This window comes from Austrofundulus limnaeus, unplaced genomic scaffold, assembly GCF_001266775.1.
Source record: "Austrofundulus limnaeus strain Quisiro unplaced genomic scaffold, Austrofundulus_limnaeus-1.0 Scaffold362, whole genome shotgun sequence".
NCBI lineage: Eukaryota > Metazoa > Chordata > Actinopteri > Cyprinodontiformes > Rivulidae > Austrofundulus > Austrofundulus limnaeus.
Genome location: NW_013952764.1, coordinates 69,768 through 94,322, shown reverse-complemented (window position 1 = coordinate 94,322; position 24,555 = coordinate 69,768). Strand labels below are relative to the sequence as shown.

The window sequence follows — 24,555 nt, the reverse complement described above, 5'->3', positions numbered from 1 at the left end:
CAGACATTAGCAGGAAAGAACAATGTTAATTGTGTTTTAAATTCATTGTCTGTAATTAAAGAACAGGTAAAGGAAAAAAATCATAACTTAATTAATGAGACAAACATTATTTGACGCAATGCGTATCACTCTGCTTTACACAAAAAACTAAAATTATGATATTAAGTCATATGTTAGCTCTCAAAATATGTGTTGAGGATGACTCTCACCTACTACCACAAAAACATTTAGCTCAATATTTGTAAAGAATACCGAAATACAGCCATAACAGCTCAATTCATTTCATTAGATCAAATATCTATCTATCCATCTATCCATCCATCCGACAATGAAACTGAAACACCTCCTTTTGCAGCCAACACAGCGTCAATTTGTCTTGGGGATGATATATACAAGTCCTGCACAGTGGTCAGAGGGATTTTAAGCCATTCTTCTTGCAGGATAGTGGCCAGGTCCCTACGTGATGCTGGTGGAGGAAAACGTTTCCTGACTCGCTCCTCCAAAACACCCCAAAGTGGCTCAATAATATTTAGATCTGGTGACTGTGCAGGCTGGACTGTACTTATATAGTGTTTTTCTATCCATCCAGGACACTCAAAGCTCTTCACACTACAATCTGTGCCCTCATTTACCCATTCACGCAGAACTCAATCAGATCTCCTACAAAGCTAACATGTACAATCAACTATGGAGACTAATCAGTGCCAATCACATTCATACACTGATGGGACACACATCAAAGGCATTAGGGGTGAAGTGTCTTGCCCAAGGACACAACAACTGAGACAGCTGGATGGAGGATYGAATCAGCTACCTTCTGGTTCCAGGACAACTCCCCTAACCATTCTGCCACAGCCGCCCCAAATGGGAGATGTTCAAMTTCACTGTCATGTTCATCAAACCAATCTTTCACCAGTCTTGCTGTGTGTATTGGTGCATTGTCATCCTGATACATGGCACCGCCTTCAGGATATAATGTTTGAACCATTGGATGCACATGGTACTCCAGAATGGTTCGGTGGTCCTTGGCAGTGACATGCCCATCTAGCACAAGTAGCCAAGGGAATGCCATGATATGGCAGCCCAAACCATCACTGATCCACCCCCATACTTCACTCTGGGCAAGCAACATTCTGGGTGGTACACTACTTTGGGGGCTTCTCCACACCGTAACTCTCCCAGAAGTAGGGAAAACAGTAAAGGTGGACTCATCGGAGAACAAAACATGTTTCACATTGTACACAGCCCAAGATTTGCTCTCCTTGCACCATTGAAACCGACGTTTGGCATTGGCACGAGTGACCAAATGTTTGGCTATAGCAGTCCTGCCGTGTATATTGACCCTGTGGAGCTCCCAACTGAAAGTTCTGGTGGAAAGAGAAGAGTTGATGTGCACATTTAATCTTGCCATGACTTGGGCAGCTGTGGTTTTATGCTTTTTGGATACAAMCCAGGTTAGCACCCAAACCTCATTTAAGACAGACACACAGTAGGGATGCACCAATATGAAAATTTCAGCCCATATCGATATCAGATATAATTATTGCTGTTATGGCCAATAACTGATATTTACCGATATTGCACAAACTCACAAATTATATTATACTTATACTCACAAACACACTTGGGTCTTTCTTGATACCGTAAATAAACGACCAGACATCTGACATGCTCCCTACTTCAGTTATTCCTGGCTATGCAGCATCTCTATCACTATCATKATCAAAGAGATACAACTCAACCAACCAACGCCCCTCCCGAAACAGAAGCACAAAGATAAAAAGTGGGAAATCAATATCGGACATTAATATCGGCCCAGTTTTACATAACGGGCCAATACCGGTATTCTAAAAAATGACCATCGGCTGATACCGATATGAATGCCGATATATCGTGCATCCCTAATCCAAAGTTAATTCTGTTGGATGTGGTTGGTCCTTCTTGGTGGTACGCTGACATTACCCTGGATACCGTGGCTCTTGATACATAACAAAGACTTGCTGTCTTGGTCACAGATGCACCAGCAAGATGTGCACCAACAATTTGTCCTCTTTTGAACTCTGGTATGTCACCCATAATGCTGTTGTCCTTGCAATATTTTGAGCAACACTGTGCTCTTACACTGCTAATTGAACCTTCACACTCTGCTCTTACATGTGCAATGTGCAGTTAATGAAGATTGGCCACTAGACTGGTCCAATTTAGCCATGAAACCTCCCACACTAAAATGACAGGTGTTTCAGTTTCATTAACCCCTGTATGTGGAATGCCTTTATAAATTAAAAAACACAAAGTAATTAATATGTTTGACTAAATGAATGTCTTCAAAAGGAGCAAATAGACTGAAATATCGAACAGCGATTGAAATCTTCTGAACTTGCAGAAAGCTCATCACTTTTCAACGACAAATCTCAGCTTGGCTCTAACTCCTTACTGTGTACACAAGGCAGTGCTGAGGTTATTCAGGGCTTTTCTCCTTGCTATGGAGAAGGAAAAAAGCCTCTGTTTCTGTGCTTCTGCAGAAATCTATTGATGGATGGTCTCTGTGATTTCAAAGATATCTGCAGCCTATTTCAACAACCTTAAAAACACAGTGCTCCCATTTTGAATTTTTGAGCTTGGTGATGGGAATGGGCAAGTTTTATGAATTTAATTTGCAAGGAGAATATTTTTGGAAATGACAACATGCGAAGGCAACTTGATTAACACAATCAGCGAGGAAGCTGTCGACGGGGTGGTTTAGACTTTTCAAGGTTTTAAGGTTGCGGGAAGCAGCCCGCAGAAATAATTATTACAAAGTCTYCTGAACTGTGACCAGCAAACTAATTCAAATAATAGTGTTTGCATTCCACCTCTGCTCAGCCTTCTTTATTTGAGTTATTGTAATGTATTATGTAAAAGAACAAAAAGTCTAAATCTATGATTTTAATGAAAGCAATCAGGCAGTAAACAGTACATTTAAAAAAAATCCTTCATATCGATTAAGACTCTAAATAAACGCATTTCCTACATTAAATTGTAACAGAGACTATGGAGAGTTATTTTACAATTTTGCATCTTGTTCATATACAATTCAAAGGGATGATTCAAAACTTCAGATCAGCAAAACTGCTCCTGCATGAGTGCTGCACACAGAGGTTTTCAAATCATTCTGGAAAAATCTCAATAGGACTGAGGTTTGACTGGACCACTTTATGATGTTTAGCTGTTTGTACTTTTTTTTCTGCTTGGCCTTCAGAGGAGTCGGACACTTTTTTGCTCTCTGTCTCTCTCCAGAACCTCTCCCTTCTTCCCTGCTTTGCAGCTTTTTTTTTCAAGCCTTTCTTCTACCTATCATCCGAAAACAAAATGAATTATGGATTTGGTCAACTGGTCTCTGAACACAATTGACACTATTTTTTCTACACTGAGATTGGAGCGAGGGGAGCGCAGCTGTTCCAGTGGAATGGTGGTGGCTGGGCGAGTGTCTGGTTCTTGGGGCTGGAACCTCATCTGTTTGGCGCCGCTTTCCATTGAAGACATGGAGGATTTGTACATATTTGGATTTATGATAACTGGATTCCTGCTGATMGACTCTGGAGGAGTCCTGGCTTAACAGAAAATGAAAGCAATCCTGACAGCAGTCCGGGCCGGTGAGAAACTGCCAGGAACCTTGGATGGAGTCTCCCGTACWGGAAACGCACAGACTCAAACGTTGGGGGATATAAGTTGCAAACTGGACATGATTCTGACGAGAATCACAGTTCAGCAACGTGCCTGTGAGGAGTAAGATTACACCTGGGTGAAGTTTCAGATGGAAAGAGAGCCTAGGCGGTAATGAATTCGGAACACTGGCATTTTCGCCATCACAGAATTGCAGTTACAGACTTAAGGCAGCAAGAAAATCAAGGCTGCTTGTCCCAAAACATTTATGTTTCTCTTTTGGATCCCCGCAGCTGCTAACCTTGGCTCAGCAGTTATCAAAACTCCCTGGATGACACGTGAAACAAAGGCTCGACTCCCCATCCCCTACCAGTACCATCYGTGGGTGGATCAGTCTGAAGGCCACGATGAGTGGAGATGAACTGAACTCTGGTGATTTGTGTTCTGGTTGATAACTTGTTTTTGGCTCTGGAGGTCTTTGATTGGTTCCAGTATGGAGTATTAACCTGAAACGTCACCAGCTCCGCTGAATCCCACCCCATATCATGACCCCCAGCCCATTCCCTTCCTTAGCTGCCTTGCACTGTGCGAGTGGTTTTTTTGACCGTATGATCCTCTGTTTCTGTAAACATAGGAATATATGCATGTGTATATATATATATATATATATATATATATATATATACACACTATATATAAAATGTGTGTATATGTATAATGTGTGTATATGTATAACGTTAAAATAAACATTAACCATTTCCTCAACAAACTGAAAAGCTTGGCCTATTGCAAAAAAAAAGGAACATTGTAATAAATAAGCCAAACAGATGAACTACAATCCAAATTTTCTGATCAAATGTCAGGTAACAATGTGACTTTTTTGAAAGCAGTATTTTCTGAATCTCTATTAGAGTGCCAACCCTAAATAAACCCAGGAAAAAAAAGGAAAAAAATTGCGTGTCGTAGAGTAAACAGCTGTTATCACCAACCGAGCTCTCATTGTTCTCAACGGGACTCCAGCCAGTCAGAGCTGGAGCCCATCACTCTCTGTGTGACAGCTGAAAGTGCATGAAATAACACACACAGCTTGATGTTCGGCCTTCTTGAGGTCTCATGCCTGTATGTGAAACCAGCTATTCTGCTGCACTTCAAATCCCACGTCTATCATGAGCTGGATCATTGATTGGTCTGTCCTGCTGTGCTTATCTAAAGAAGAGCCACTCTGAGTGCTGGGCATTTGTAGACAACATGGCGGGTTGTCTTTTTACTTTTTCCTTCTGTTAATTTCTTCAGCCAGCTTAATGTTGAGTCACATAAAAGCTCCCCATTAAGCACAAGCATTAAATTTACTACCTCAAAAAGTAAACATACAAAAATGAGCACAGGAATGAACATAAATATATTAAGTTTTATTTTCAAGTTTTATTTTCTCTATATACTATATACACACTATTAGAAATAGTTTAATTCAAGGGATGTGCTAATTATGTTGTTTTATTACATTAGTTTCCAGTTTACAAAACTGACCAATAATGCTCTTCAAATTTCCACTTCTGCTGAAACTTTTCTCCATTAATCAAAGTAAATTAGGTCTTGCAAATCACTGCAGTCTGTTTTTTTATCTACACTGTGACATTCACAGTAGCTGAGAGGAACAGTGATGCAATTTTTAGCAGTCTTGCCTCACGGCAACAAGGGGCGCGTGTAGTTCCTGTTCTTTCCAGGTTTGCATGTTTCTAACATGTTTCTGTTTCTGCATTAGAGAGAGGGTTAAATGTCATCTGTTTTCCTTTGTTTGTCTTTTTTAGGTTCTGCTTCTAATCAATTAGAACAGACTCAAGTTCTCCACAAGCCTGATTCATGGCATAAATTATGAATRAAGTACAAACGAAGTGAAAATACTAATTAGAGCTACAGATAAGTGCAATACCTCATGTATAGTCACTAGAATGCTTMTGTAAGTGGATACAGTAAAGGAAGTTGTAAAGTTATTTTACACATTTTTATACTGAAATAATGTTGTGGAGAGGTGTTAGTCAACTATTAAACAGAATTATTGTGTTGAAAATCTCATTAGTTGTGCAAATAGTGTCTCAAGTTTGTTATGCCCCATGGCAAAAGGCTAAGGGACTGATGATGATAGTCCTTTGAATGACCGAGAAATTGTTWAATTCTAGTCTGAATAGAACCAGGACCAAAGAGGATCTCTGTCCTGTAACAACCCAAATTTCACAAAGGAGCTCATCAGAAATATTTTATAAACTTTAACGATGCTGTTGGTTTCATATTACAAGTTTGTTAACAAATAATTATATGGGTTTTCCAGGAGCAAATGGCAGCAGCAGATAGCTGTAGCACTCAGTGCAGCCTGGGACATGTTAAACAGGAATATCAGTATATTATAATAGCTATGAAAACTCATAATTAACATAAATTTAAAGGTTTATAAAATAGTGTTGGAATAAACCTCTTATCATTCAAAATGCAATAATGTAAAATGCAATCTCTCCAAATGGAAGTCCTTCGAATAAACATTAACTAGTAAGTTAATGGTTTTTTTTTTTTGGTTTTGTTTTGTTTTGTTTTTCTCATAACCTTGGCACAGAACCCCACTTTGAAAGATGTGAACTATCCCTTTTAGTGACACACTACTGAAAATCAGGGGCAAACATACTGCATTGTTGTATCTACAGGGTCAATATCTCCCCTCGGTGACTAAGCAGACAAGCGGACGATACAAGCACAACATTTGATTCATACAGCTACACCGGGCCTCTGAGATGTTGTAGATATTTCTGTGTGGATGGCCTTGGTAAAGCCCAATCCATGCTCTGTTATTATGACGAATGACTGTAGTGTCAGGAATATGTGTGGGCTGCACAACCAGTAGGAGCTACTGTACACTCATCAAAGTCTGCACAAGGAGATGAATATATACACGCACTGACTCTGTGTAGGTGGGACTCCGAAGCCAGGTGCTAAATACATGATAAAGGGCGTCCAAGTGTGCCAAGAGCTTTGTATTGTTATGAAATTTATGCGCTTTGAAGCAATATCGAAACCAACATTAATTACTTCAGAAACATGAAGTCTTTGTGGAAAAACAGGACTAGAAAACACCAAAAGCAATACAGTGTCGCACGCGCACACACACACAGAGAGAGAGAGAGAGACTGTTGAAATCCTAACCTAAAAGTCTCGCACAGTTGAGTTCAAACTTTATTATACAATATAAAAAGTTGTATAAAATTAGAAAACAACATTTCTAATGTCTCAAATAAGTTTTCAGAGACAATCAGCTGACACACAGGCTTTGAACCTGCACATCCTGACTCCAAGATTTAAAGTGGCAGCAAAACCTGAGAGAAAAGAAACGGGTGCCTGGAGTCATGCATCTAAGTGCTGCCTGCATGAACAGGGAAATGGGGTTTTCACAAGACAGTCACTGCYTTGACAGTATATGATTAAAATAACATTTATTTACTATTTTCGCCCGAAAAGTAACTGAATAGAAAGAWGACTTTGCCACACAATATGTTACATTATTAGTCACTCAGTCTTTCTTTAAATATAYATTTTGTCAACCTCTGAATAAACAAGTATGAAAACAAATATTTTGACATTATACTTTAAAACATTTAATATTTAGGTTTGGTGTTGATAGTCAAATTTATATTTAAAAAGAGGCTAAATGATACACTAGCCCAAAACATCTCCTATCATCAGGCAGACCAGCAATAAAGTAACTGCCTGTAAGTGAGTGTCTGTTAGCAAAATATCTCATGAACCAGTAGACAACCTCTCAGAAAGCAATCATTTACAACTTATTGATTGATTGATGTTTGAAGTCAATTCAGTTTGACCACCACAGATATTCAGCCTTAGCAAAAACAAAAAAATAGCTATAATCTGGTTACAGAAACTGAACAAAATTTTACAGAAAGGTTTAGAGTAGTCATGAGTGCCTTCCCTTACAAAAAAAACAAAACAAAACAAAAAAAAACATTAAACACCTACTGGTCAAAATCATACCAATTGGGTTAAGACCAAATTGCACCCAGTTCAAGAACATCAAAAAGCCTTAATAAAGTGAAGTTTGTTTGTTGTCATCCAGTCTGTCAGTCTGCTGTGAGAGAAGCCATGTCTGTCTAATCCAACAAGAATTTTCTCAGCACTAAAGCAATTAATAAGATTTTCACAACTTATCTCCTCTGGAGGGAGGACAATAGAAACCTTCAGTCAACCCTTKCGAATAAAAAAACAACAATTTTAGACTTTTGGTTTTCCTTCTTTTTTTTTGCAGCACCGTACACTTTGGTGGCTGACCAGTCTTTCACATATAAAAAGATATTTACATAACGATATTTCTCCACATAGCATGTTAATAAAATAAATGCCTACCATCAAATCTCTGATGTCTGGAGACAAAGGTAATTCTCAATCCATGACTTGTTTCATTGAGCAGATTCTCAAAGTCCTGTTTACTTTGTTGGCCAAATTTGTCTTCCATTTCTTGGGTGCAACATGTGTTTCCCTGAGGACATACACGCAGATGATCTCCTGTAAAAGAAAACAAAACACACAGTTTGCTGTCTACATGAAACCAGACAGATGTATAAATAAATGTCTTGTAATTCATCTCAGTGAAAACACTCAAGTTGGAAAATTCGAAATGCTGAGACTAATGCTCATGAGACTATCTTCTAAGGTAAAACTATACAAACTGCCTGCCTTTCATGGTGGTCGTCACGTATTTGCCTGTGTGCTTGAATTCATTTGTCTGTTTCTTAGAAAAATTCCATTATGCATTGCACAGATATTTTTTAAACTATCTAAATCCTTCGATATAAATCCCCAACTTAATAACCTTTGGAGTCAACTTGATTCAACATTGCTACTACAACTAAACAACATTGAAAAACACAAACATGGCTTTGAAACAGTTTTTTTACAGATACTGAATGTAAGGTAAGGTTTACTGTAGGAGTAGCTGAGACTCATTTTCAGCTCATTTCTTTAGAGCTGAAAGTTTTTCTTGAAAGACTTTGAACAACTTTGACATTTTATTGTTTCAGACATTTCTTAGAAAAGAGCCTATCCATTTTCAGAACAACTAAACATTTGGATTTTACAGAATATTTCAGTTAACAAAAATAAGATATTCACATAAACCTAATTTTTATAATGTGCTTTTTTTCCACTCTAATGTTACTTGAGTAAAACCCAGCTGTGGTCAGTTATGCTCACATAAATTCAGTGAGTAATTCAATTAATTTGTACATTTCTTCACCACTTTCTAGGGTTGGGCAATATTGGTAAAAAAAAAAAGTTAATCACGATTAATTGTGGTATTTAGCCAATAACGATTAATTTGACGATTAATCCAAAGTTTCGGCAGATAACTTTGTGTAAAGGTTAAACATTGTTTTGTTTTGTTTTTTTGTACACAAACCTGTACCTTGTATTGAATGAGGTATGAATACAGGATGTACATGTGTTGTGTAGTAGATCCGGTATAGGAGGGGTGGGATGGGAGGGATTTTGGGGGAGGGGTGTTTTGTTCTGTGTTTTTGTTAGTTTGTTCTTTTCTGTTGTTTGTGTTAAAAAATGAAATAAAAAGACCCTGTTCAAAAAAATTTGACGATTAATCCCCTGGTCGCTGGACACCCTTATGTCCTGGTCACATGACCAATGTAGTGAGAAAGATTTGCTCTTCATAAAAATTCTGTTCCAAATTGTGTCAAAATTACAGACTTAAGGCAATACATCAAATTTTAAATTGTGTTGATAGATGGAAAGAAGATGAATAGAAATTATAGAACTTTTTTATTGTTCATCGTATATGAAGCAGAGAGGAGCAGCGAGCGGACTCTGCCTGGTGGCATTAATCGTATTAATCGTCAAGTGCCAAAAAGTAATCGATTAATGTTTTTCTGACGATTAATCGCACACGATACGATTATGCCCAACCCTACCACTTTCACAACACTCTGCTCCCCAATGAATTTGGGACATTTGGGATTATGATGATTTGCAAATAATTTCAAACCTATTTTCAAATGAATACACTACAAAGACAATATATTTAATGTTCAAACTTTTTTTTACATAATATCACTCATTTTTAATCTGATGCCTGCAACATGTTTCAAAAATCGGAACAATGACAACGTGGTAGCATCTGCCCTTTTCTATGGAGTGGTCTGCTGGGGGGGCTGGATGTACCAAAAGGGACAGGAATAGCATGGACAAACTGATACGGAGGTCAAGCTCTGTGCTGGGATGTCCTCTGGAGCCTGTGGTAGTGGTGGGTGAGAGGAGGATGTTGGCAAAGCTGACAGCCATCACGGACAACCCCCACCACCCTCTGCATGAAACCATGGGKGGGCTGAGCAGCTCCTTCAGTCAGAGACTTAAACATCCTCGCTGCAGGACGGAGTGTTTCCGTAGGTCATTCATTCCAACTGCAGTTAGACTGTATAACACATCGTGATGTCATCAGTTAGACTGTATAACACATCGTGATGTCATCAGTCACTTGGACAATTCACCTACACTGCCATCACTAATATGCACCTTCATATATGTCCATTTATGTACTGTACTAGGTATATGTACATTGTTATATATCACGAGTATAGCGGTTTTTTTCTTTTACTTATCTTTCTTTATTCTATCTCACCCTGTCCTGTTTTGAGCTGCTGTAATGTGCAAATTTCCCCAATGTGGGATCAAGAAAGTTTCATCTCATCTCATCTCATCTCATCTCATCTCGTCTCGTCGCGTCGCATGTCATCGCATCTCTAAGTGGCAAAGCCAAAAACCGATCCTGAATGCCTGACCCCTCAGGCAGCACTGCATTAAAAACATAATTCTGTAATGGATATTATCATATGGACCCAGGAACGCTTCAGAAAATCACTGTCAGTAAACACAGCTTGTCACTACATCTACAAGTGCACTCTGAGCCCAGTCCATTTGAGATGGATTGACACAAAGTGGAAAAGTGTCCTGTGCTCTGAGTCTACATTTTAAACTGTTTTTGGAAATCAAGGACATTATGTCCTCCGGGACAAAGAGGAAAAGGACTACGGACTGTTATCAGTGCAAAGTTCAAAAGCCAGCATCTCTGATGGTATAGGGGTGAGTTACTGGCTATGGCATGGGTAACTTGAACACTGGGTGACAGAGTGCAGGTACTTGACTGACCCACCTTCAGTCCAGACCTGTTTCCCATTGAAGAAGTGTGGGGCATTATGAAGTGCAAAATATGACAATTGGACCCTGAACTGTTGAGCAACTAAAGTTGTACATCAAGCAAATGTGCGAAAGAATTCCACCTACAAAGCTTCAACAATTACGTCTTCAGTTGTAAAAAGTGATGGAGTACAGTAAACATGCCCATGTTCCAGCATTTTTGGAATGTGTTGCAGGCATCAARTTCAAAATGAGTAAATATTTGCAAAAAAAGTTTGTCTTTTTTAACATTAAATATATTGTCTTTATCTTGTATTAAATTGAATATAAGTTAAAAATGATTTACAAATTGTCTGGGTCAGTAGTTAGGTTTGGGGTAAGGGGTCAGGATTAGGCTACAAATGACAGGTAAATGAATGGAAGTCAATGCAAAGTCCCCAAAAGGATAGAATAACAACCAAACACGTGTCTGTGTGGGGGTGGGATTGAAAAGATGTAGACAAAAAAAATCTTGAACGGGTCTGAATATGTTCAGTTTATAATACAAGAATTTCAGGTCACAACCAAAGGTCTATTATAGTTAAAGAAACATTGAATCATCACCAACATACCTGTAGACATTTTTGCACATTCAGATAGATACTTTATATATTCAAATTAATATAGTTTAATTTGATATTTTACAAAAACTGTAATATCAAATCTGTTTAGTAAACCCTGAAAATATTTTTCAGAAAGACCTTATCTTACAAATACTAAATCAAAAGTGTCTTTTTTTTGAAAATCTCTGGTCTGTTGGAAACATGATTGAAATTCTACTTTGTAAACACAAAATTAACATTACTCCAAAAGCAGCTTTACCCACATAAAGAAAAATGACCCTGGCTTTCTAAATAATCAAATGACATTTTAAATAGTAAGTACTCATTTCTCAGAATAAATAATGAACCCTAAATGGACAGAAAAAAATTAAACAGCCAAAATAACAGCTTTTATAAACAGGATTTAGAAGTGGGTGAATAGTGCTCTTGAAGTAGTTTAGCAATAAGAAGATGGGATTCATCAAAGTTAAGCCACTGAAGAAACAAATGAGATTCTTTCAACATATTTTTTTTCTCACACTTCATTATTGATGTAACTATGGAAATAGTCAAACTAATGAAAAGTTTATGACCCATATCATTTCATTTTCCCAACCAGCAAGTTTAAAAGAGATGCAGATAATGCACTTTCAGTCTGTGACAGAACTCATTTTACAACCACAGCCGGCTGCACTTTTGACACGTTTAGAAATGACATGTGTTGCATGGTTCTGGCTGATCAAAGGGGATGTAGACACATGCAGCCTGGTGACAGCAGGTTTGAAAATACACTTTTTAGCAGCATCCCACAGTCATCTTTAAAGTTCTGTTGATATTACTATATATCACAAGCTTTGTGTCCACCCCCACCCACCCAAGTACCAATCGATTGAGCCAAAGGTTAGGAACGAACATCTAAATAGCAATTTTATGTCTATGACTTTGWCCATAGAACTTAACCATTGCCAAAATTGTGGATTTGGCCCTACATTTCTTTCCWATGGGTTTATCATCTCTGGTAAGTTAGGTCAAAAAAGAAATTAATCTAAAGACGTCAAAAATAGTAAAATGTCTCCATATTTCAAACGTCAACCTCCTGTACCTGTGAGATCCAGAACTACAAGGTGTCAAACGCTCCGAGGCATGGGCAGTGTAAAGAAAGATGAAACCTAACYACTGAATAAGACTCCCATGTTATATCACCAACGTTTTTAAAGAAATGGGGGAGAAAAAAACCTGCCATGACAATGAAATGTGAATGATTTTGCACAAGACAGCTGTGTGAAGGTTCACTAATGGAGACAGAGCACATTTCAAGCCAGGCTCAAGTGAGGTGGAAGACAGTAACTAGTGTGGGCTGCTGTCCTTTACRATGACCTAGTTGGATTCTTTTAGCTTGAAGATGAACTGAAATTCTCCTTCAACACCAGTTGTCAGTTTCTGCAAGTTACTCTTTTGAAGCGAGGGTAGAGGAAGAAATCTGCAGCTTTCAAAAAGCTTTTTTTATTGGTTTTCTTTTTAWGTTTTAGCTTTGTTTCCTTGCTGTGTTTTCCTTTGCAAAAACCAACAAATATTCATGTAATGATACAAAGTTTGAATTGTTTTTAATATTAAGTCATTTAAATTTTAGCTGCTGTTATTGGACTGTGCATGCCATTGTCTTTTGTTTTTAATAGGCAGCAAGCATTGTTAACCCTAACCCTATAACTTCCCAATCATTAAAATTATCTATAGTCTGTTTTATAAAAAAATATATTAACAACTCTAATGCAGCCCTTAACTTTGGTGTTGTTAATAGGTCAGACATTCAACACAATATAAAGTTTAAAAAGACAGCTATGACATTAGATATTTGTAATTAAACAGAACTAACAGGAAACATATTACCAGTGAGTTTTATATTGTGGAAAAAAAGGAAAAAAAGGAGAAATGTCAGCAAGAGGAAAAGAAATTCTTCTTGACACAACAACCTTACAGTGTGCTCCAGGAGTCTCAACAGAGCAAAACATCATTTAAAAATAAGCCTGTCGTACATCAACATATGGGAGGAAGCTTTCAGGRGACTTCACCACTCAGCAAAGAGCCACGACCTTCTCAGACAAGGTTAAAACAGCTCTGTAGCCTCAAAGATAATGTGTCTGCTGAAGCACAGACCACACAGTCCAAACAGTGTGGCCCAGAAGGCTCCATCAGAAAAAAGAAAATCACTTGCTCTAACGTCATACACGGAATCATTGTATTACTTTGATTTTTTAAGTTTTCAGCAGGGCAACAATTCCCCATAACCGGGACAGATGGATGGACAGACCGCAACTCCTGTGATACATCAATTTTTAAAAATACTTTGTCTGGAGTGACAAATTAAAAGAAAAATCTGTTTTTCTATATGCTACAGTTGAAGCTTCTTCCAACAATTGTCAAAACAGCTGTGCATCAACATTTGATTTAATTTCCCATTTTTCTGTTATATTTTTAATTCAAGAGATATGATGAGAGATGTGTCCATAAATCTGCTGCTAAACATGATTAGCATCAAGTAGTTTAAAATTTGACAACTTAACATTTTATACATGCTTAATACTTGTGCAGGTTAAAGTATTTTTTAGTGTTTTTCGATTTGGCAAGAACAAATACAGCATTGATTTACCATAACTGTACAATGCAGAACTTTTGAATGTGAAACTACCTGCTTCTTTTCATTGATTGCATTACGTGATATGAATGTATATTTCTGTGGTTATTTACAAGAAAATAAAGTGATTGCAGCAACTCCTTCCCAGTGTAGTCCAAGGGAATTCTGATAAGAATTTCATTAAATATTTCTGCATGAAAAACTACATAATGTTAAAATTACTGTGTAGACGTTTTTTGTAAAATGGCATTTGTATGAACCACTATGAAATTTTTCTGTTTGGAGTTTAAAACAATAAAAATTTGCTTTGAAAATGGCTCCAATAGATTAAGTGTTATCTCAATAATCCAGTTAATCAAACTGTGTCTACAACTGGAGAGATATTAAATATTCATAACATTTCAACAGGACCTAGTTTCACAACAGCTGAACTTTCTTTTTATACTTTTATCAGCTCTTCTGTCACATCATGTCTTATTTTTTGTAATTATTACAACTCATGGAGGTAGCAACAGTGAATTTGAAAACAGTAAAAAAGCAGAAATGTTCTTCAGATAAAATTGTCTGATCTATACTAAAATGTAATGTGGCAATTGAAAGGAATAAATTCCTGTGCAAAGCTGGCCTTTGGCTACATTCAGTATTAAAATAAGAGGAAGGCTGAGACAAGGGTTCATTCTTGTCAATCCTTCATGCACCAACACTCATCTAAGTTCAGAGTTAACATTAGAAACAATGTTAGTCTTTGCTTCAAGCCATAGGATCAAACTGTGTTTAATGTGCATGCAGAGAAGCAGATTATATTTGATAATGTTACTAATGWTTTACTAATGGTACATACTGTTTTTTACAGTGCATCAGTACAGTCTGCAACAAAGTGAAAATTTGAGTTTTAATGAAAGAATTTTATTCGTGTTCCCACAAACTTGTTCCAAACATCCAACATTTCAGAAAAGGTGGCAATTACATCATGTCACTCCCCTAGCTGCAATCAAACGGCCTGTCAATCAAATCATCTGGCTTATTATCAATGCTAATGAAACTCTACAAAGATGTTTTAATTGTACTTTCTTCCTGCTGACATGAGATTCCATTTAGTTATGCTAAATAGCTTATTTAACAGCAGGRTGTCAGTGCTGAATTACGTTTGAAATGATGGGATGCAAGTTTAGGATGTACTGTTTTCTTTACCAATGTGTTAGGCAGTTTTTAATTGTGATGCTTCTTAATATTTCTGTACTTTAAATCAAATGGAATACAATTACATCTGTAGCAGTCTGAATGCTTGGTTTATGATTGACATTATGGAAACAAGTTTTCTTATCTGTGTTAATGCAGGACATCCCCACAGTTACATTTAAAACTATTTCACATCCTGATACACACAATGTATTTTACCTCAGCTGAGTTTGTTTTCACTAAAACATTTAGAAAAAACTGCACTGGGCATAATTTTTTAACATTAATTTGTTGAAGCAATTTTTTGGTGAAATTGTGAAAATTCGGATAGAACTGTTATTTATTCAGTGGCATAATACTCTATCTGTGGGCAGGCTGAATAGAATGGTGGAAAAGGAAATTTGAATGTCTATTTCCAAAGCTTTGAAATCAATTCCAAAGTTTCAAAACTATTTTTTATATATAGTACCTATTTTTATTTATTTTATCTGATAAGGATGACTTACAAAGAAACTGGGCATATTGTCCTACATGCAAGTTTTGAAAAAATAAATGTTCAAATCAACAATGAACCAAACCATACCCTACCATTATACAGTTCTCTGTCAAAATACCATTCATCCATCCCATCCATCCATCCATCCATCCATCCATCCATCCATCCATCCATCCATCCATCCATCCATCCAGAGTCAGGTTGCAGAGGCAGAAGCTTGAGCAGGGAGGCTAGAGTTCTCTTTCCCCTGCCTGCACTTCTGTGGGGATTCCAAGGCATTCCCCGGTCAGATGAGACACATAGTTTCTCCAACGTGTCCTGAGTCTAGCCCGGGTTCTCCTCCCAGTCAGATATGCCTGAAGCATTTCTCTAGGGAGGCGTCCTTACCAGATGAACCACTTCAACTGGYCGCCTGACTCTGTAATCTGCTTCTAGWGACTACCCAGAGTTCATGGCTATATGTGAGGGTCRTAGACTGATTGGTAAACAGAGAGCTTTGCCTTACAGCTCAGCTCCCTCTTCACCACAACAACCTGGTACAGMGTCCACAATACTGCAGAAGCCAAACTGATTCATCTGTCAGTCACATGCTTCRTTCTTCCCTCACTCATCAACAAAAATCCAAGGTGCTTGAATTTMTCCACCTGATGCAGAATTTCACCCCCAACCTGGAGAACGCAACCCACTTTTTTCCGACTTAGGAACATGGACTCAAACTGGATGGTGCTTCTCCTCATCCTAGCCGATTCAAACAAAGAACCACATCATCTGCAAATAGCAGATATGTAGTCCTAAGGCCAYGGAACCAAACTCCCTCTGCACCCTGGCTGCACCGAGAAATTCTGTCCATAAAAGTTATGAACCGAATCTGTGAAAACGGGCAGTCCTAGTGGTGCAGCTCCCACTCTGAACGGATCCGACTGTTGAACCTCCAAAAGATGGCCACTTTACAGAAAATAGCAACATCCATCCATCTTCTTCACACATCACCATGTGAGAAGTGGACTGCATCTGGACAGGTTTAAAGTCCATCACAGGAACMGAAAGACAAACAATCRTTCACCTCTAACAAACTTGTTTTAAAGGGGACATATCATAAAAGTGTTGCTCTTACATCTGTGTTCAGTTTTGCTGTACAGGCTTGTGCAATGACGCAGACTATTCTATTCTGTTCTAAAATCCACTTTTTTTGCCATTAAATACAATTTGTTGTGTACTTAGAGTCACCAGAAGTACATAAAATAAATTTAGTCTTCTGGTGCTGCGTAGAACTAATGTCCTCTGAAAAACAACTATGTACAGAGCCATTTCATACTGAAATGTGTTGCCTTCTGATAGAACATTAATTGGTCATCATGATACGTTTAAAAAGAACCTTAAAAATCTACAATGAAATTTTATTCATCTGAATGGATGAGTCAATCCAATAAGGGAAATGTAGACTGTTGTCATTTATTATTCTTAGTAAGTAGTCAACAACTAGCATCTTTATTTTATTTTTCATATTTTGGGAATTTGAGTCTTGATGGTTGTTATTTTATCATATATGTGCATTTTAATGCTTATGGGTGTAAACCTAAGGGAGAATAGTATATTCTACAGCAAAGACTAATGGGGATCCTTAAATAAATWAAATTTATAAACAACCATTTACGATTTCATTTACACCTATAGGGACAGCTTAGAGTTACCAATTAACCTAACATACATGCATTTGTCTGTAGGAGGAAACTGGAGTACATGAGCACAGGTGAACATTCAAACTCCACACACAAAGGCCTCAGGCACAAGGTGAACCTACAACCTTCTTGCTGTGAGGTGACAGCTCTAATAACTGTGCTGCTGAAATTAACAAGTACTGCTAATTTTATATATAAATAGCTGAGCTAAAGTAAGTCACACAACTCATATCTATTACACAGCCAAAGCAGAGAAGCAAGCAAGCCTGAAATTACTCAAACTAGATACTCTATCTAAAACTCATTTTGAATTGGAAATAATGTTTGAATGAACTCATGACCCACGAAGTCCAAATCAAAYCATGAAACATCTAAAACTTTGCGTCCCTCACGTTGACTGTGATGCAGAAAACCTATACTTAGGTCTAATTAAGACTGATGTTCTGCTGTTTAATTAAAAGTGATGGTTATTCAGACATGAGAGCAGAACATACAATAAAAGTCAGATTAATGGAAAACAATACAAAAGGTTTTGATGTTAGAATAAATGATGGTAAAAATAAATAAAAAAACCAACTCCACAGGCACACATTGTTTTTCCCTTATGATAAGATCAAATGAAATACAGTTGGAAGGATGACAAAATTATTAGATAATACTTTTACATCTCTTTAAATAAAATCAGAGATGAACTTCAAAAAATTGTTGATTCTTGCAGAAAGCTTTTCATGGGTTTTTTAAAGACATTTTGTCAAGTGAGTCTCTCCTAAACTCTGGTGACTCAGGCTGTTTCAAACCGTCCTGCACAAACTACAGCAAAGGTAGGCCACCTCTTTGAAGTACTCCCCTGTGTACCTGGCCAAAGAGACCCACAACATATGTGCCCTGCCATCTGTTGTGTCCCTCWGTTCCTCCCTGACAAACCTTTTATGGATTCACACACACAGTCGTACTGAGATCAATGTTACTAGTGTCAGCCCAGGTCCTTTTTTTTTCACTCTTCGGTCTGAATTTGGGTTTCTCATTTTAAATTAAGTCCAACTAAGTTCTGAAACTGATATAACCCTTGTGTTAAATGGTGAATGAAAAGCCAGTAAAGTGTGCAAAACCTTGTTCCTTTTTTTTTTACAATTTCTTAATATCTTGTTGAAGATATTTGTCTACACTCTAAAAATCTATTAGACGTGGTGATATTTTAATCTTGCTACTTTTATACTTTAAACTATTTAAAAAAGGATATCAAAACCTTGTTTCATTTAAATTATATATGCCCTGTCAYGTTAAACAAACCATAAATTTACTGCTTTGCTGGTAGAACAAGAGAAAAAGAAAAAGAAAAGTTTGATATTTTACTTTTTGTGCTGTCATCACAAAAAGTAAAACTTAACTTCTAACCAATATTTAAATACGGATTAAAAAAATACCTTAACTGATTTTAATTATRTCAGATTAAATAGGCTGGCACATGTAGAACAGACTGGTTCAAGAAGTCTTTTATTCCATCTGGTGTCATTCTTTTAAATGTTAATATGCAAATGTAATTGGGTTTTGTATGAGTGTTATTTACATTTTTATGTTCCAMTGCCAGCTGTTAACCTCTTGGGGATAATAAAGTTACACTGAATCATTTTCATTGATTTTATTTTACCTGTTTAKAAAAAAGAGACAACCGTATTCAGGGGAGGTTGGAATAATTGAATTTAAGAGAGCTTATGAGAAAGAAATATGAGGTTGGCAGAAGTAGTGAGAACACGATCGTGCCATTTCAATCCAAAAGTAAATTTAGTCTTGTTCATTTTTCTTTATCCCACTGGCTGTAAACAGAGATGGACATCAAATGYGACATGCAAAGAAGTCCAATCCAGCAGTCTGGATGACTCACTTTCCATATCTAGTCTCAGATGTTGGGTAATCTGCTGGGTGGAAAATGAGACAGCGGGGACAAGACCRAGCATAAGTCTGATCTTTAACAAGGGCAATAAAAGTAGATCTGTGAGGCAAAACAYAGTTTATTTATTCACAGTCAAATAAAACAGTGAAGCAAAAGTTTTTTTTAATTCCTTGATCTAGTTACAGTTACCTCCTGAGCCTTAAGATCATCACAAAGTCAAACACCAGATAAGAAGCCAACCAGATTTGTCAAGAACTAACCAGGGACAGATTAGAAGCTACCTTCTGTTTAACTCTWTTGAACAATAGTGATCAACTCAAACAATGATAGGTGATTGTTTTTCCTTGTTTTATTATAAAACATAAGCAGAAAGAGTTCAGCTACCGATTTTTAATGATTGTAGCTACTTAAAGCACAGAATTCAATCCACAAGCTATACAAGAACAATGTATAATATGTTGTTAACAAGCAAACAAATGTCCCCCAACCCCACCCTCCTGTGATGTCTCAAGAGGTTTGGATCAATAGGGCAACTATAAAAGAACGGAGGAATGAATGAACAGGGTAATCAATGTTTTAGTTTAAATGCAAGTAGGTGGATTCTGAATGAATACAATRTTTTATTTGTTTTGTTTTATTTTATAGCATAATGACAATCACGTGGAATCTATTGTTTAAGGCTTGTTAATTCCAAGCTTATGTATACTAACTTAGCTTGCCTGTTTTTCCAACTCAATAGTTTGAATTAAAGGTTCATGTACTTTGAAGGCAAAGCGGAAACCAAAGGAACATTCCGCAATTTGCACATGAAGTACCCTGTTTGTCCTGAAAGCATCAGCTGAATGCTAATGTTAGCTGAGGCCATAYGCAGCCATTCAGACGTCCATGGCAGTTTGAATGTAATATGTATTCACTGGGTCTGCTTCATCCCTCAATCTCTGTAGCCCACTGGAACGTTCCCCCTCACTGGCAGATAATCAAAGCGACAAGACAACCAGATGTAAAATGAGTTTATGTCCTCGGGAATATACGGAACAAAAAAGGAGCCTTCAATGCCAGCCCACTCAAATGGAATTTTTTCAAATGCTTCACAATTCAGTTTCTCTTTTTTTTCTGCATTGGTGCAGACGTAATGCATCATTTCTTTAAAGTAGAACTAAAGTTCTATTGTCTTTTATGGATAAAAACACAGATTTTACTAATCCGAACCAAGTGTCAAATTCTAAACAAATTGCAGACTGGCATAAATTTACCAGTTGGATTTGTTCAATTCCACTGGCTTTTCCAGAATATCCTCAGCGTTTTCCTGAAAGACATAAGTTCTGACTGCTTGGTGCATGTGCCTTTTAACAAATTTAAACTACGAAATAGTCTATTGACCAATTTTGACCTTYTTTTGTAATTAGGATTGGCCAATGTCTCTGCTGATCTCTCTGTGGTGGCGTCCATAATTTGCTTGTTAGAGTTTAGCAAAATAACTTTGAAAATAATTGTGTTTGATCAGTTATGTCACATTTGTCTCTATGTGGCCCTGTGACAGACTTGTGACCTGTCCCAGGTGTACCATGCCCCTCACTGTGACTGCTAAAAGGAAGAAGTGAGTAAAGRTAAAAGATGGCTTGATTGATATTTGTGTGATTGTTTGGAGCCATAATTAAAACTACAAATTCAAATATTTGCACAGGCCTACGTTATTTTTAATGATATTACAGACTAAAGTGTAACATCTGAAGAAAAATATACACTAAACAGTTGTGTCTTGTTCAGTGAGGTTTTATCCAGAATGTAAGTGTCCCTGTTCTGTACAACAAATCAAATCTGAATAACTATTTTACAAAATGTCACGAAGTGAAGCTGCAAATTAACCTCAGCACATGGAATCTGTAAGGTTTGTATTCCTCTCACTCACTTTAATAATGTCTCTAGAGGTTTTTCTACACAGAATGGCAAGTTTCTTTTTCAAATTAGAACTTGCATCAATCAAAACTGAATGAACTTATGCTTATCACACTGAGTCATTTCAGAAGGCTTAATGAAAGTACCGTTCACGTTTTATATGTCAGAGGTAAAAATATAGAGAGGTATATGTCCTTGGGTGAATGAGGACATAGTCAAAAGGAAACGAAGTCTCAGTGATATATAAAAAAAGAGTCTACAACAAAAGCAGCGCGGTACAATGGTGTAATGTTTCCTTTTTTAATTCTCAGGAGAATCTGAGTGAAAAAAAAAGGACAGGAATAAAAATGTTGAAAAAAAAACCTCCATGCTCCTATGAAATGTGCTATCAGTTTAAAATATATATGTATTGTAATATTTATATTCTACTGTCATGTACATGCATGTGTGGTTGAAAACAATCATGAGTTGACGGAACAATAAGATGTTTTTTATACCGAAATACTTTTAAAAGAGCTATGAAAAMTGGAGCAGTGAAATTTAAATGCATAGGATTTTTTTTACACAAGGTAAAAATGGACTGAAGACTGAGCTTTTTTAAGAATACATCTCTAGTTTGCTAAGCGTTTCTAAACTTAATGTTTAATGTTAATATAAAACTGCATCTTAAACTGAAAAACTGCACATTCTACGTCAGATTAGTGAAGTGTATAAAGATGAACTGATCTATAWTGAGCAAAACACATTTTGTTCCTCAGTCACAAAATTAGACAAAAATACCCAAAACATGCTTTTTTAAACCAGAATTATTGGAAAACAAACACATTGTAATAGGCAGCAACTAAACAAGCTAAACACTCAATTCATCATTGCCAATATGATAAATATACAACGGAAATGTATAGCATGTTTGACCCTGAGGGTAATAGCTATGAAATATTTATACACTTGTAGAAGGTGCCCCGATATAATTACTGCTATGATTAATGTATGGATTTCCCCAGCTCTGTGTGCAGCACATTTCGGAGTGACAAGCACAACAAAATTTGCATTTATAGCTCTATGTTTGGCTTTGAAGAGGAGTTAAGCCAAGTGATGGGGAGTCCAATGTGGATATTCAATCTATGTGTGAAGAGCGTCTAGAAGACCCCCCACCCCCAAGAATGAGAAGTGAGAAGCAAGCCAATCTTGTATGCATTAGTTTGTTAAGTGGAACGTGGTAAACGACTGCACTACAGGTAMAACCTAATAGCTTTTTTTTTCTTTGTCGGGACATGGAATGAGACTTGCATTCACCATTAACTCCYGTTTAGCTGTTCTAGTTTAGAAATGGCTATCGCATCCTTTTTCAATGCAAAACTCCTCTGGTCAGCGGGTTGCTTAACTTGAGGACGAGGACGCGAGTCAGCAGAACAGTCCACAGTTCCTCGCGGTGGTTTGCTGAAAAACACTAAAACTGACCTCAGGAGCTGTGTAAAGGCAAACATCCTCTCCAGTTTCACCTCACGTCTAGTCAGACGTTGTCAACAAGACAGGAGTGGCAGACGGGTAGCTAAAGWTAGATGCAACGAGGCATTTAAGAGGGGGCTTTGTTCCATGAGGGCCAAGGTTTTGACAAGCCGATGAGTTTTTGAGGGGAAAGCACCAACCATTGCACTTGTCAAAAGCTAAAATCTGAACCTAAAATAAAAAAGGACAATAATCACAATGTGGGGATTTGTGCATAGCTTGAGCATGTTGTAAATAGTTTTTAAAAATAATAACGATAATAATAAGAATCAAGGAAATGATATCTCAGAAGAGAGAGGCAGRTGCCAAAAATGTCTGAACTTCAGTCATGTAAGATATGAGCTTTCGGCTGCAGAGTAATGTAGCCCTTAGATGGCAAAATACATGAAAACAAATCTAAGCTAATCCCCGCTACATTCTCCCTAAATGTTAGRAAGTCATTTTGAATTTCATGTTAAATGCATCCACCATACAAATGCAATTAGGCTGAAAAGAGATAAAAAACAAGTGCTGCAGGCCTTTTTATTTTATTATTATGATTTTTTATCACATTAGGTGTGAAATATATAGTTTGAGAGGGCAACACCAGTCAAAACCAGAATCACTGACTGCTGGAAATGACTTAATACAAGCCTCATAATAGAGAAATGAAAAAGCCTTTTTAGTGACTGCAGGTTAGAATTTAATTGGGCTATTGCTGACAGGAGCCAATATTCAAAAATAACAGCTTAGACTTAGCTGAAAGGAGTCTGACAAATGTTAATTCTCCATGGCTCTGGATGCATTATTATTTCTTCAGTAATTTATAAAACAACAACGGTGTGACAGCTAMATGAAGAAAGAACACAAGCTTTAGGGACGAGACGTCTTTTTGGTACTTTAACTTTTATTCTTTATAAAGAAAGTGTTCCTTAACRGTCATTTTGATGTTAAAATATTGAAAAAGCAAAGCCTAAACTATGCAGAGTTTATAACAGCCGTACTGATTTCAGACCTAGATTTGGCAAATGCGTATAATAATATATTAGACACTTTGCAGAAMCTTCTGAATTGTTATGCAAGTCGCTACAGTTTGGAGCTTTTAATGTGGGGCTTTTCATCCACCTACTTCTTTGCCCAACTTTTCTTTTCCAGGTTGCAGGAAGCTAGAGTCTCTCTCCAGCTACCACTGAATGAGAGGCGGTGAACACACTGGACAGGAAGCAAAGTCCATCACAAAGAGACAAACTAGACAAAGACCATTCCCCTGTGGACAATTTAGAGTTGCCAATAAACGTAACATACATGCTTTTGATCTGTGGGAGAAAACCAGATTATCCAGTAAAGATCCACAGGTGCATAGACAGAACATGCAAACTCCACACAGAAAGGCTCCAGGCCTGGATGCAATCACGCAGCCTTTTGCTGAGAGCCAACAGCTCTACTCCACCATCACAAAGCCCAAAGTGGGGTTTCATGTATAAATATATACTTAATATTGGTAGTTCTTTGAATGGCTTGAGTGTGGAGCAACAGTTTATTCATGACTGAATCATTGAGCTAACAACTAATCCAAGTGTGGCCAAAACTCTAGTGGACCTCTACTGCATTTGTACAATTACTGCAATCTAAAATATTTCATAGACTTTAATGCAAACATTATAATAAACACCTTTAATTTCCTGTCAGTTTTATATTGCGTTGCTATTTATGCAAGAGGTTTTATTTATTTTTTTATTTTTGTTTGTTTCTTTGCAGGTACAAGTGTGTACAGCATCATAGCTGTGCAACTTTCAGTGCAGCCTGATATATTTTTGGCAGGAGCAGCACACACACACACACACACACACACACACACACACACACACACACAC

General features: G+C 37.2%; 1 protein-coding gene across 2 annotated transcripts in view; it reads right to left on the bottom strand.

Annotated features, from left to right (window-relative positions):
• The window catches only part of LOC106528178 (glypican-6), a 115,885-nt gene that overhangs the window by 77,982 nt on the left and 13,348 nt on the right, over positions 1 to 24,555 (bottom strand). For both annotated transcript variants that reach the window (XM_014023285.1, XM_014023286.1), the window contains exon 2: positions 8,044 to 8,202. In XM_014023285.1, the coding sequence (XP_013878739.1) occupies positions 8,044 to 8,202 (159 nt within the window). The remainder of the gene's footprint in view (positions 1 to 8,043; positions 8,203 to 24,555) is intronic.